This window comes from Pinus tabuliformis, chromosome 9 (assembly GCF_031772625.1).
Source record: "Pinus tabuliformis cultivar Carrire ecotype Pingquan chromosome 9, CPIR1, whole genome shotgun sequence".
Classification (NCBI taxonomy): domain Eukaryota; kingdom Viridiplantae; phylum Streptophyta; class Pinopsida; order Pinales; family Pinaceae; genus Pinus; species Pinus tabuliformis.
In genome coordinates, this window is record NC_142307.1 from 1144013257 (window position 1) to 1144027198 (window position 13942).

The following is a 13942-nucleotide window of genomic DNA, read 5'->3' on the forward strand; positions in this document are numbered from 1 at the left end:
TTACATATGAATTTGACTCTTTGACTTTTCTAGACCTATGAAATGAGCAAGAAACTCATTCATTTAATTTACAAAAATAATATTTCTTTTTCTTGACAAGTACAAAGATCAAAGTTACATTTGTAAATATCGAACCTAGTTATACTTTCTTCAACACCAGTGTCCACGAGGATAATATGTTACTCCTGTTGTAACCCTAATGCCCGTGTAAGACGATGTGGACTTCGAAATTTCAGAGGATAAATTTGAAAGGTCAAGTCTCTCCAGAGTAGTATAGTACTCGAAATGGGTTGCGTTAGCCTATAGATTACAACACCCTCCCATGGCTCCTCCTCTTCTATCGAGACATCGCCTTCTTATGCAATACACGACATAGGCGGTGACCTGCATTTTGTGCATAAAGGTATCAACCCCCTTTTCCCCGGAAGCCTTGTCTTGCCACAAGAGATCCATGAGAATCTCCTATGTTTTTTCGTACAACAGTGAAGATAATAGTGTCTAAGGTTTGAACTCAAAGTTATGTTCTCCGTGTGGACGATTGCAATCTTAGACAGCAATGGATAGTCAATTCCATCATATACAATGAAATTCATTGTGTGAGATAACGATTGAAAAATGAAGGAGCATCGACCTCATGACATTGAACCACTTTGTTCATGAAAATGATAAGTTTTCGGAATTTTCCGAAGACATATGTCAGGTACTACACATTGAAAACCTTAGTTTTTTGCAGCAGAGTTGTTATATATGGCCATAGTCATATGGGGAAAACCTCAACCAAAGGCCAGAAAATTCATTATCCACAAACGAACAGGATGGAATCAAGTAAATTTAAAATAAGACAAATAATAATATATGAGTTAATATTATTTTTCCACAGGAAAAATTGTAATCTTTCATTTATATTTGAAAAATTACATATAGTAAACACTTAGCAGCATATGCAATGAGTCTTGTATCCTTGTCTATGAAGGTATGTACAGTTATGTCTCAAAAAGATCTGTTGTTGTTCTCATTACCACGCAGGGTAATCAAATAAGTGTTATATATGAAACAATTACAATGATGTTCGCCACGCAGGGCGAGTGCAATAAAAGTTGTCAATCATGCATAGATATATACAAAAGTAAATAATAATTGTTCCAAAATTTGTGGCCAAAAAAGTATTCAAAAATGAAGTACTAGGGCCTGTCTGCCCTATGATATGCTTGATCTATGTACAGCCGATGGTAATATTGGTACTGCTCAGTTTCAACCTGTTCCTATATCAGCCAGTGTCCTCTGGGTAATATCGTGGCCTCCTTGGAAAGTCGGTCAGCGCCTTGGTTGTATTCCCTGTAAATGTGATGACATGTGATTCTGTTAAATTGTGATTTGAACAATATCACTTCATCCAAAATATGTCTAAGTGTGTGTGCATGGTATGCAGAGACATTGTTGAACCAGTTTATAATGATTTTTGAATCACCAAAAATCTACAGATTGATGCATTCATGTCCCAGTGAAAAATGCAATAGATGACGAAAAGTGATGAGTTCAGCGTAATTGTTTGCGCCACCTCCAAGTCCCATTTTTACACTATAATAATGATGTTCATTTATATGCAGAATGAAACCCCCCCCCCCCCCACAACCCTGCTCTTGTGCAGCCCCATCAAAAAAGGCCCAGGGAGTGGACTTGTCAATTGGGGCAGGTGCAATAGAGCGGCGCAGTGCAGAGGATTTGTTATCAGGTATTTTGTAGTAGGCCGAGAGAATATTGGCCGCCATTACAGCCCCATTCACATTCCCTTCATCAAAAATGATTATGTTCCTTGCTAGCCATATGGTCCAACAATAAATCAAAGGAAGGTTTATCAATTTAGATCCTCGATTTGTTGTACTCCAGTCGTGCCATGCATTTCTAACGCAGTCTGCTTGCCATCTACCAGATTGTAAAGGAGTTTCCATTGTTTCCCAGAGATATTTTGAAAATTCACAACTTAGGAAAATATGGTCGATAGATTCGGATTCCTTTTTGCATAATACACACCAGCGAGGGCCATGAAAGGATCGTCGGGCTAATTGATCTCCCGTAGGGACTTTGTAGCTGAGCACGCACCAGAAGAAGAGTCTGGTCCGTAGAGGAGCACCTAAATTCCAGATTAAACGCCACCAATCATGAGGATTCTCAGGTTGCCTGTGAGTGCTGATTGTGAGGTATCCTGCTTTAGGCATATATAATCCATTATTTGCCATACTCCATTTGAGTTCATCCGATCCTTCAAAAATTCTGATAAGGGATTCGGTCAAAGCATCAATGTAATCATGCCAGTCTCGGTGTAATTGAGGTGGTAGATGAAGTGCATCAACGGATTTCCATCCTTGGGAGAGAATTGTAGTATTCTCCTGGTCAGTAATGTGTGATATGACAGATATACCCCTATGATTCAGCAGATGTACAAGCTCTCTCAGAAGATGGTATCTGGCCCCTCCTCCTGCCCAAGGGTCTATACCAATACGGACTCTTATGCCATCAATGATTCTCTAAACCAGATGGTTTCGAATGATGGGAAGGGAATGTATCAGAGATTTCCATACCATGGAGATGCCTATCTTATTCCAATCAGGTAAGCGCACCCAATCCATAATTTGCATGGGCCAGATATATTTGTTATATGAGACTTTGGTCCATAGAATCTGACCTATTAGGAGAGTCCATCCCATTTTAGCAGCCAGTGCATGTGCAAAGTCCTTGAGATCTTTTAGTCCCCAACCACCCCACTTTTTAGGTAGTGCAATCTTTTTCCAACTTACCTAAGCAAAGATTTTTTTGTCTTGATGCCCATTCTAGAGGTATCTGCTGCAAATTTTTTGAATACAAGCTAGTATGTTCCTTCGGATCCATGCAAGGGACATCCAGAATACTGGTGTGGCTTCCAAGACAGATTTGATGAGGACCAGTCTGCCAGCTCTTGATAAGAATCGATGAATCCAGTGAGATAGTTGCTTTTCCAACTTAGTGACTAGCCAGATCCAATCACCGATTTTCTGGCTCAAGTGTTTAATCCAGAAACCCAGGTATTTAAACCCTTGTTTGAGAGGAATGACGATATAAGGGAAATGGTTCTGGGCACACCGAGACTCTTGAACTATGTTGGAGACAAGGGTGATGGTGGATTTCTCATGATTAGCAAGCATTCATGTAGCCTTAGAAAAAAGGGCAAATGCACTGGAAAAAGATGTAGTATCTCTGATGCTTCGATCGAGGAAGATGAGGACATCGTCCACAAATAAAATATGAGTAAGATAGCACTGCTCTGTAATTTTGAGCCCTAGCAGTCTACCACTCCTCTTGTCCTGGATAAGAATACGACTGAGACCTTCCATAACAATAAGGAAGAGGAGGGGAGAGAGGGGACAGCCTTGTCTAAGTCCCCTCTCGACATGGAAGAAATGGGATGCAGATCCGTTGATGTGGACACTGAATGTAGTAGTGGTAATGCAGGCCATAATCTAGGTGATGAAACAATGGGGGAAGCCGAGATGTATAAAGAGCATTTTGATATATAGCCAACTGACACAATCAAAAGCTTTAGCCAAATCAATATTTAATATGATTCCCTTAAGGTTTTTAGACCTGCTGGAGTGAATGGCTTCTTGAGCCGTACCAATGGTTTCATGAATCTATCGATTTTCCAGAAATGCAAATTGTTCCGAGGAAATATACTGAGAGAGGATTGGTTGGATCTTATTAGCAATGATTTTGGCTATGATCTTGTATAGGCAGTTGCACAGGGAAATGGGCCTAAAGTCGTTAAAAGAGGAGGGTGAATCCGTGTTATAGACATTTTTGTGCCTTACAGCATGAAGCATGAAATGTCGATAATCTAAGGGATCCAAAGTCCCTAAACATGTTGTTCCTGCCCCTAGAGGAACAAGGTCAGCAAACCACAGCACTGAAAATCAGTTCTCCACCTAAAAACACTCAAAAACAAGCTAATTCTGGATCATGTCAACTGCTCCACTGAGCATCTGCGCTAAATGTCAACTGCTCAACTCTGTACCTGCGCTGAATGTCAACTCTAATGAAGGCTACCTGCGCTGGGCGAGATTGGCCAAGTGGCACAGTCATTCTGCAAGGTGTCAAATGCCCAGGAAGCTTCCAAAATGACACTTGGATCAAGGAATTCGCCTTGTGATGAGTAAGAGGATCTAGATCTCCAAGTGGAAGCAAGAAACTCCAAGTGGACTCAAGAACTGAAGTATAACTGAAGTGAGAGAGGACACTAGTCAGCTTCATGCCAGCCTCAAGCTGACTCATCCTTTCTCCAAAACTCCTATATATAGAGCTCTCTCATGAGGTCTAGGGAGGCTGGAATCTTGTGAATGTAAGGAAGTGCTGTTGGTTTGAGTATAGAACTATTGGGTGATTTGCTTGAAGGAGGTGAAGAGGAGATTTCTTTCTGCTGGGAAGTGTTGCTGGATTGGGCCTCTTATGGTTGTAACACTCTCAGAACTTTACTTCTTCCATTAATAAAGCATTTGAGGTTCTTCTATATGCATGTGTCTCTGTGGCGTATTGATGCTTGTATATTTGATTTATTCTAATCCTTGAATCAATTATGGATGTATGCTTCTTGTAGTTTCCCTTTCTTGTGCTTTTGCAGGATCTTTTTGTAGCTGGGCCAGTGAAAGAGCAAGGAGCTGGGAGCAAGCAGCAAAGAGGGAAGATTGGATCAATCATTAGCGGAAGATAACGGTTAGTGGATCTCTTTCTACTCTCTCTTACATCTCATAAAGAAGTAATCTTGAATAGCTTTGCATTCGGTTGTTGCTGAGGTACTATCACCCTTAGAGTGGGATAGGGTCATCCGTATTGGATACTTTTCCCAACAACAAATTGGCGACTCCGCTGGGGAGCGTATCTTGTTGGTTGTTTGTGTTTTTGCTATTCATTTCATAAACACAGGGAGTACCGAATCGAACTGCATTTGGAGCTTTCAAATGCAAAGTAGAGGGCAGCTACTCTAGCTCAGTTTCTGAGCAAGTTTATGATTTGAAGAGCTGATTCACAAGGACACTAAATAGCTCTTAGTGATAGCTTTTCATCCTCCTTTTCATCCCTTAGTGTGTACTTGACTGGCTTCTGATTTGGCCAAAAACTGTGAATTTTTTAGCAATCTGTGACCCGGAAACTGAGAAAAACGAAAGTTTATCTCTTCAGTGCAGGCACTGTGAAGGCAGTCTGCATTTCAGCGCAGTTCCCGAAGGGGCTACCTGTGCTGAAGGTCAAACTTCCAGTGTACTACCTGCGCTGAACCAGTTTTGCCTAGTGCTACTGGGGTTCCCTCCTGTTTATTGCCCTGTTTTCATCCTTGTTTTTGCAGCCTGTTACCAGTCAATGTACCTATCTCAAACCAACTTTCCTTGCCACTATTCCGCCTCGGTTGTATAAAGAAACTGTATTTGTTCTTTGTGTATTTCTTACATCATTTGCAGTTTCCCATAACGAAAGTGAACTAGTCTTGTTGTGGCCTCTTAGATCTAGACCTGTGATTAAGTGTCGTTTTGATCTTAAGAGTTAGTTTATTTTCTGTTCATAGTTGATTGAGCTTTTGCTTTCGTCATATGGTTTGAGTTTATATATTTCTAGTGTCGAAACAAGTAAATCTTAAGGTGTCTTTTGATTTTGGACAAGCTTGTTTGCTTTCACTTGAAATTGAATTCAAAGTTATACAACGGCTTTCTTTTTGTATCGCACAAACATTAAGAAAGAGAAAAGAACTACCTGCATTGTGCATGTGCATTAGGACAGTTTGCATGTTGATTTAGGGAAAAGTGCATTAGTGTGTGCTCTTTGATCTGTGTGAAAAGATTTTGTCTTTCTTTTCCCTCAGTAGTTAAGATTTTCATAAGTCGAAAAGATTGAAAAATCTTGCTTCTCATCTTAGACTGCATTTAGGATTGTTACTATACATCTCGTGGTGATCCATAAAGGCAAACTGCTAAACAAGATCAACCTTAAAATAAATTGAATTTACATAACAACGCATTGAAACATAACGCAAACACATAGAGGTCTAAGCTAGAGACGTGTTCCGGCGTCGTTAAACGTGATATCTTAGCGTTGAGTGGTTGGGTGATTCCTCCACGGTGAAGCGATAAGTATCAATACGGACTTGTGCTCCCACGTACCGTCGCGTATATATTGGGAGACCCCTATAGGAACAAAGCCTTTATCCATAGGAAGCTGTGTCGGCCGCCCTACTGATCGCAATGCAGTGAACACAGCATTCACGAAGATCGACCACTCGTACCGTAAAACGTATTCTATGGTTTTGCGAAAAGTTTGGCACACCCTCTGCCTAGAACTCCAGAGTAGTTTCTTTTGGCCTTTTTCAAACTCTATAACTGAAAAAGTCCATCCGAGCATTTGTCACTTCGGGCTCGTTAAAACATCGAAGGAGACTAGAGTCATCTTTAGCTTTTTCTCGACTCTTTAAAAGTGAAAAAGCAAGTTGTGTCTAAACGTCGTTAAAATTTATTTTAAACGGGATAATCATCACCATTCCCTCGTTGATCTTCGAAGTTAGTCTTTTGGCATCGTAAGTTCTTGTAGAATCGTTAAGAAATATTTTGGATAGACTAGATATGTCTGAACAACCGTCGACATCTAAGACTGTGTCGTCCGACACAGCAGCAGCAGAGCCTCCTGCTGCTACTCCAACGATGTTCGCTGGTATACCATCTATCCCGGCAAATTGTCAACAACAAGCCGGAGTCCAATCAGGGACGACGACATGGTTAGTTCCTATTTCTTCATCTGGATTATCATCTGGTATTTCTTATGTTGAAACTCAACAAATTGATCCAATGTGTCTTCAAAGGCCAATTTACCCTTTAAGTACTGGATTTCCACCATATGGAGGGCAGTATGCTCTTTCATTGTTCCCTCCCAGAGAACAACCATATGGGAGTTTACAACAAGGTTCAGGTCAAACTAGAATTACATCCAGTGGTTGGGTACCAATACTGCCTCAACAACCAGGGGTTGTATATTCAATGCAACCAGTACACCCTGTGTCGTATATTACCACCACACCTGCTATGGTGAATGCGTCGCAAGTACAAGCGCTACCTGTTGTATGTCAATCCCAGGTTTCTCAGGTTGCAATACAACAGGGTAGTGCCTCCTTATCTGGAGCGACTCAGGCTCAAACAAGTACTGTGACTCCTCATCCTGGTCAATCATCCAGTATTGGTCAACAGCAAATGGTCCAACAACCAGAGCTGGTTCAATCTCAACAACCGCCATTCCAGCAATCATATCAAGGACCTGAGTGACAAGTCTTTGCAAGTAATGGGCAACCATACTATAATGGTTATGCCCATCAACCTTGTCAAAGTTACCAGCATTATGCTGGTTTGCAAAGACCCATTGCTCAGGCGATCCCATCTTATCCTGGGTATGCTTCGCCTAACCTGAATCAACAGTTGCCCTTTGTAACAACTCTAGAATTACCAGATCTAAACCGGCTGACGAATGATCCAATTGCTTATGCCCCTTGGTGGCCCGCGATTCCACATAAACTTCCGTCAGATATTCCTAAATTTAATGGAAATCCGGGTGAAGACCCGTCGAATCATGTGATGACATTCCATCTATGGTGTTCATCGAACACCCTGAATGATGATTCGATAAGACTTCGCCTCTTTCAGAGGACGTTAACGGGTCCAGCGGCAAAATGGTACATTGAATTTCCTAGAGCTTCGTTCGACAACTTCAGTACCTTAGCCACAACCTTTTTAACCCATTTTCAATTACCAATAAAGTATGAAACGGGAACAGAACTCCTTACCAACTTCAAACAGATGACTGCCACCCACATATCTGATCATATACATGAGTGGCGACGTCGTCGTAGGATGGTAAAAACGTACGTTCCCGATCAGCTATTAGCTGAATGGTTTATCAAGTCATTACTTCCTGCCATCACGGAAGATGTGGCAAAGGGAGGAGTCGTAACGGAAGAGCAGGTTATCGCTCGTGTGCAATATCTGGACTTGGTCTATACTCAGTCCGGCACGCTCTACGACAAAATACCTGACGCCCCTAGACCAGAATTCTCAATTCCTCCTCCTAAATCAAACAATGACTATCACGCTGGCGATGGCGTGATTAGAAAACACAAAATTTCTAGTCAAAATGCAAATGAAGAACTTCTTGCCTCAGAAGTAAATGCCATGTCGACCGACAAGGGCAAACAACTGAAGCAACCAGGGGGCGAAGAAAAAGAAAGGGAGAAAAAGGAAACCCCCGGCAAGGTGTCATATATGCGATGAGGATCATTGGACGAAAGATTGTCCACATATAGCTGAAGTTAAGAAACTCTTTAAGAGTTCAAAAACCCCAGCAGTATTGACTAATCTGTTTCCCAACCCAGGTCAAAATCTGGTTGCTAATCAAAATGCTTCCCGATCCCAAGTGCTTATGTTGTCGGACTCGAAGCAGCAAAATGATGCTTTGACAAGGAATAAAGATTACGGGAATCCACGGCTGTCGAATGACAAGGCTAATGAACAACCTAGTAGTTCGACGACAACTTTAACCAAAGTTGTGCCACCCAACATTCTTGAACCAATGATAAAGTCGCCAAAGGGAGTAGTACACAAATCGACATTTAATCCCCGTGCCAAAATAGCACAGAATTATAATATAATAGAGGACCTGGCTCAATCGTCGTCCGCTATGTCGACACTTGAGGTACCGCAAAATTGCCCCTCCCAAGAGCAAACTTTATTATCAGCAATAGTGGAATTGACCCAATGGATTCCAATCTTGTCGCCTTTGATCATAAAGGATATGACCCTTAGTTACCAGCTCCACTAGCTTTCCTTATTCAAGTGAAAGCCCTCAACAAAACTGTTCATCGAACAATTATTGATGAGGGGGCATCTACATGTCTTATGTCGATGAGTTGCTGGAAAGATTTAGGCTCACCACCCTTGTCGAAATCGTCAACGACGTTAAAAGCATTTGATGGACGATCATACACTCCATACGGGATTTTAAGTAACTTTCAAGTTGAACTGGGGGGCAAAACAGTAGGAATTGATGTTGAAGTAATTGATGGAAACCTCGATTACAACATCCTACTCAGAAGACCATGGATCTATGCCATGGCCGCAGTTGTGTCGACCTACTTCAGGAAGATTGCATTTCCCTTCCAAGGAGGAATTACAATCGTCGACCAACAAACTTTTCTCCCCAACAGTTCACAAGTTACGGGAAGCATTCCAATGATCCATGGAAGGAATCATTCACTCCAAAATATCGGAGTAGGTCTCCTAAAAGACCCTGCCTTAATGGGTACTTTTGCCCTACCGCCTCCAAGTAATCTGGCGGAAGTGGCCACAGTGGAATATGAGACCTTCTATGTCTGATGGATTTGAACTTCGAGGACGGTTCTTATCTCATGTCAACCTCGTTAAAAAATGAAACAAGGAGTCAGAGGACGGTTCGTATCTTGTGTCAACCTCATTAAAAAATGAAACAAATCCCCTTTCTCAAAGGTAAACCTTCATTCCAACCACCGAGTTGAATGCAATGAAGCTTGGGGGGCATGCACCTCGATTTGCGTTATTATGCTGGGGGCATGCGAACTTATCACCGAGCAGTTTTAGCACATAGTTCATGCTCGTTAAAAAATAAACATAAGATTGAGCAGTGTTTTGGCGCATTCAAGCTCATTAAAAAATGAACCCATCTCGGTAAATAACCATTAAGTATGTAACCTGATCAACCATAAAAGCCTTGGTCGTGTTTTGCACCTGCCACCTCCACTTTCATTTGGTCGATCGTTCACCTCCATATGATTGTTTACCCATTTTGAGGAACAGCTGCGAAGAGTGATTTCACCTAGCCATCCTTGTGACACTGCCGTGAATGGAAAATTCCAACCTGTACCTGGAATCTGCTGCTATCCCTGTTTATCACTCGTTCCTCAAAAGACGAGTCTTCTTTAAGCTCTTTTCATCTGACTCGTAAAATATGAAAAGTTTGCCGAGTTTTGGCCTTCCAGCTCGTTAAAGTGACCGAAAGAGCTATCCCTCCTCTAGATTTTAATCTTTTTGGACCTGAGGGATTATTACACAAAAAGGTCGAGCACTTGTTTTATTCGGCTCGTTAAAGTTATCGAAAACTCATCCCTTCTGTATTGTTTTATACTTTTTCGGACTTAAGGGATTAGATGACGAAAAAGGAATTTTGGAGTTAACTTTCTGTACCTTTTCAAACTCTCTAAAAATGAAAAGGACCGAGTTTTCTTTGTCGTTAGACTCGTTAAAATGATTAAATAGCGACAAACTTGTCTTTAGACGAGAACGAGTTTCCCTATCGCTAAGCTCGTTAAAACATAGCGATGGGCTTGCTCGAAGGGCAGGTTATAGAACAAGCATATGTTATCCTCCTCAAGCTTGACAAAAATAAAGAGGTACTGGTCAGAAATGACTGGGGAAAAATTGGGAGAACCTCAAAGCTTTAATGGTAGCAAGTCGCTCTTGAACATGACACTTTGTCCTCCGTATCACATCGGGTTGGGTTGTTTCATTCACCGGTCTCATCACCATGGTCCTCGCCAAACCATCCACATTTGGGGTAATGCTACCGATCCATCACATCAGTGTCGTTATATGTTCAAGAGATGTTGTTCAGAAAGATTCAACCGTGTCCCATCCACTGCCATACATTATCCTTCATCCACCCATGATCACCACCCTGAATCATATTTCACAGATTGTTTTCACCTCCACTAAAATCATTAGCTCCGTTCCGTGTCACTGATGTGGGATTCATTAAGGCCCTCCTTTGACGGATCGCTTCTTGTCGACTTCAGCTCATTATCCAAGAAGTTGATCTAGGAACAAACCCCCCAGTACTTTGAAGCTTGCATGCCTCAATGGCAAGTTTCTCACTTCCGGCGACAGGTATACATTAATGACCTTCGACCAGAAGATTTTGCGTGGTGTTCGACGCCAAGTCCTTTATTCACACCACGTGAATTGTACTGCAGTACCTTGAGGGTCATTGTCATTATTGGTGATTCCTCTCGCGCTTGTTAACGGTTTACATTATTGACCGGTAATCAAGCGATGTCTTTCCATGTTCGACTTCAGCGCAATTCTCACATGGATCGACTTGTACTTAGAGTGAAAATCGAACGAGTTTTGAAGACCCCGGATCTAGTTTCATCCATCCGGGCTGCGATATATATTCAGGAAATATAAAGACATTTGATATGTACATCATTGCAGTAGATGATCATCCTACTCAAAGGATGATAATTTCAGCAGAGAATTATCAGTCTACCATCAGACGATCATCTGTTCTATGTACCAAAATGAATTTATAAAGCTGAGCATGGGAATGCCCGCCTCAGCTAGATCATGAAAGCAGAATGAAAAATAATTTATTGTATTGTATTTTATTACAGAGCGCCTCTCAGCGATTGAATGAACTTCGGATCCTCCTGATAAAGCATTTCACCCGATAAACGACCTCATACTTTAGGGGGCAACTGTTATAGACATTTTTGTGCCTTACAGCATGAAGCATGAAATGTCAATAATCTAAGGGATCCAAAGTCCCTAAACATGTTGTTCCTGCCCCTAGAGGAACAAGGTTAGCAAACCATAGCACTGAAAATCAGTTCTCCACCTGAAAACATTCAAAAACAAGCTAATTCTGGATCATGTCAACTGCTCCACTGAGCATCTGCGCTGAATGTCAACTGCTCCACTCTGTACCTGCGCTGAATGTCAACTCTAATGAAGGCTACCTGCGCTGGGCGAGATTGGCCAAGTAGCACAGTCATTCTGCAAGGTGTCAAATGCCCAGGAAGCTTCCAAAATGACACTTGGATCAGGGAATTCGCCTTGTGATGAGTAAGAGGATCTAGATCTCCAAGTGGAAGCAAGAAACTCCAAGTGGACTCAAGAACTGAAGTATAACTGAAGTGGGAGAGGACACTAGTCAGCTTCATGCCAGCCTCAAGCTGACTCATCCTTTCTCCAAAACTCCTATATATAGAGCTCTCTCATGAGGTCTAGGGAGGCTGGAATCTTGTGAATGTAAGGAAGTGTTGTTGGTTTGAGTATAGAACTATTGGGTGATTTGCTTGAAGGAGGTGAAGAGGAGATTTCTTTCTGCTGGGAAGTGTTGCTGGATTGGGCCTCTTATGGTTGTAACACTCTCAGAACTTTACTTCTTCCATTAATAAAGCATTTGAGGTTCTTCTATATGCATGTGTCTCTGTGGCGTATTGATGCTTGTATATTTGATTTATTCTAATCCTTGAATCAATTATGGATGTATGCTTCTTGTAGTTTCCCTTTCTTGTGCTTTTGCAGGATCTTTGTGTAGCTGGGCCAGTGAAAGAGCAAGGAGCTGGGAGCAAGCAGCAAAGAGGGAAGATTGGATCAATCATTAGCGGAAGATAACGGTTAGTGGATCTCTTTCTACTCTCTCTTACATCTCATAAAGAAGTAATCTTGAATAGCTTTGCATTCGGTTGTTGCTGAGGTACTATCACCCTTAGAGTGGGATAGGGTCATTCCGTATTGGATACTTTTCCCAACAACAATCCGACTTAGGGATAAGTGCGATGAAAGTGGAATTTATAGCATTATAGAGCTTCCCAGTGGTTCAGCATTCCTCAATCACTTGTAGCAGATCATTACCCAATAATTCATAAAAAGCAAGGTAAAATTCTACCGACCATCCATCCGGCCCAGGACTCTTGTACTTTTTGAACCATTTTAGTGTGCCTTCCAGTTCTATTGTTGTAATAGGGGAGGTGAGATCTACCTCTGATTCTGCATCAACAAAGTGTGTGAATTTGCCCGCCACTTGTATAATATCCGCTAGGTTGGTCCCTAGGGGAGCTTTGTAAAGATTCTGAAAATGAGTAGTTCCCAACTGTGATAACTTACAGAAGGTATCAGCCACCCCTCCCTCAAGTAAAGGAAGGTTCCAGATGGTATTAGATACCCTTCTACCTTTAGCATAATTCTGAAAAAACTTTGTGTTGTCATCCCCTGCTTTCAGCCATAGTGCTCTGCTCTTTAGCCTCCATGTTCCCTCTTTGTCCTTAAGAATCTTATCCTTGGACTTCTCAAGCTTGATCAGGTGTAGTTTATCTTGCAAGAACCCAAATCCCTTGTTTCTATCATACATAAGGCTTTGGAGATCAGCTTCAATCTGTGTGAGGGTTTGATCCTCCCTCTGAGTTTTTGCTTTAGCCCAGGTGACTGATAGTCTCTTCAATTGGGATAGATTGTGGCAAAACCCCTCTGCAAGGGATCGATAAGCCATAATAGGGTGAGCAGTCTAGTACTCTGTAACTAACTTGATGTAACTGGGGTCCAGAAGCCAGATGTGATTGAACTTGAAAGGAGTATTTGGCTTAGGGTAAGATCCAAGGATTTCCATATATATGGGGGAGCGATCAGAAACGCCCCCCACTCCCACCCATTTCCTGTATCTATGCATATTCTGCGTCAAAGGTATCTTGATCAAGAAATGATCAAGTCTTCTGGCCGAAGTTGCCTCCCCAACTCTTCTATTCCTCCAGGTAGGAAGTATTTTGTTCATAGGGATATCAGCAGATTGTGGAGGTCTAATAAGTTCAGCATGTATTCAATGATTGGATCCACTTAAGCATGTGACCCCCACGATTCTTTAAACCCGAGGGAGAAATTTAGGTCCCCTCCCAGAATGATATTATCGCCAGAGACCATAGCCAAATTAAGGATCCTGTGCCAAAAATCCTCTTGTCTATGGCAGGGTCCATATATGTTCATGATCTGAAACTCCCTTCCCAACTCAGCTGAAAATATGTCCAGCCCAATGAACCCTGATCCTCCCCAAGTAGATAAGGCTTTTATATTTCGAGGGTTATACC

The 13942-nt window shown here is 41.8% G+C and overlaps 1 protein-coding gene across 1 annotated transcript; it reads right to left on the minus strand.

The window, feature by feature from the left end:
- Positions 1 to 12684: 12684 nt before the first annotated feature.
- On the minus strand, positions 12685 to 13353 carry LOC149152675 (uncharacterized). Its single transcript, XM_089443566.1, has one exon. The coding sequence runs from the start codon at positions 13351 to 13353 to the stop codon at positions 12685 to 12687; it is 669 nt and encodes a 222-aa protein (XP_089299692.1).
- Positions 13354 to 13942: the final 589 nt, after the last annotated feature.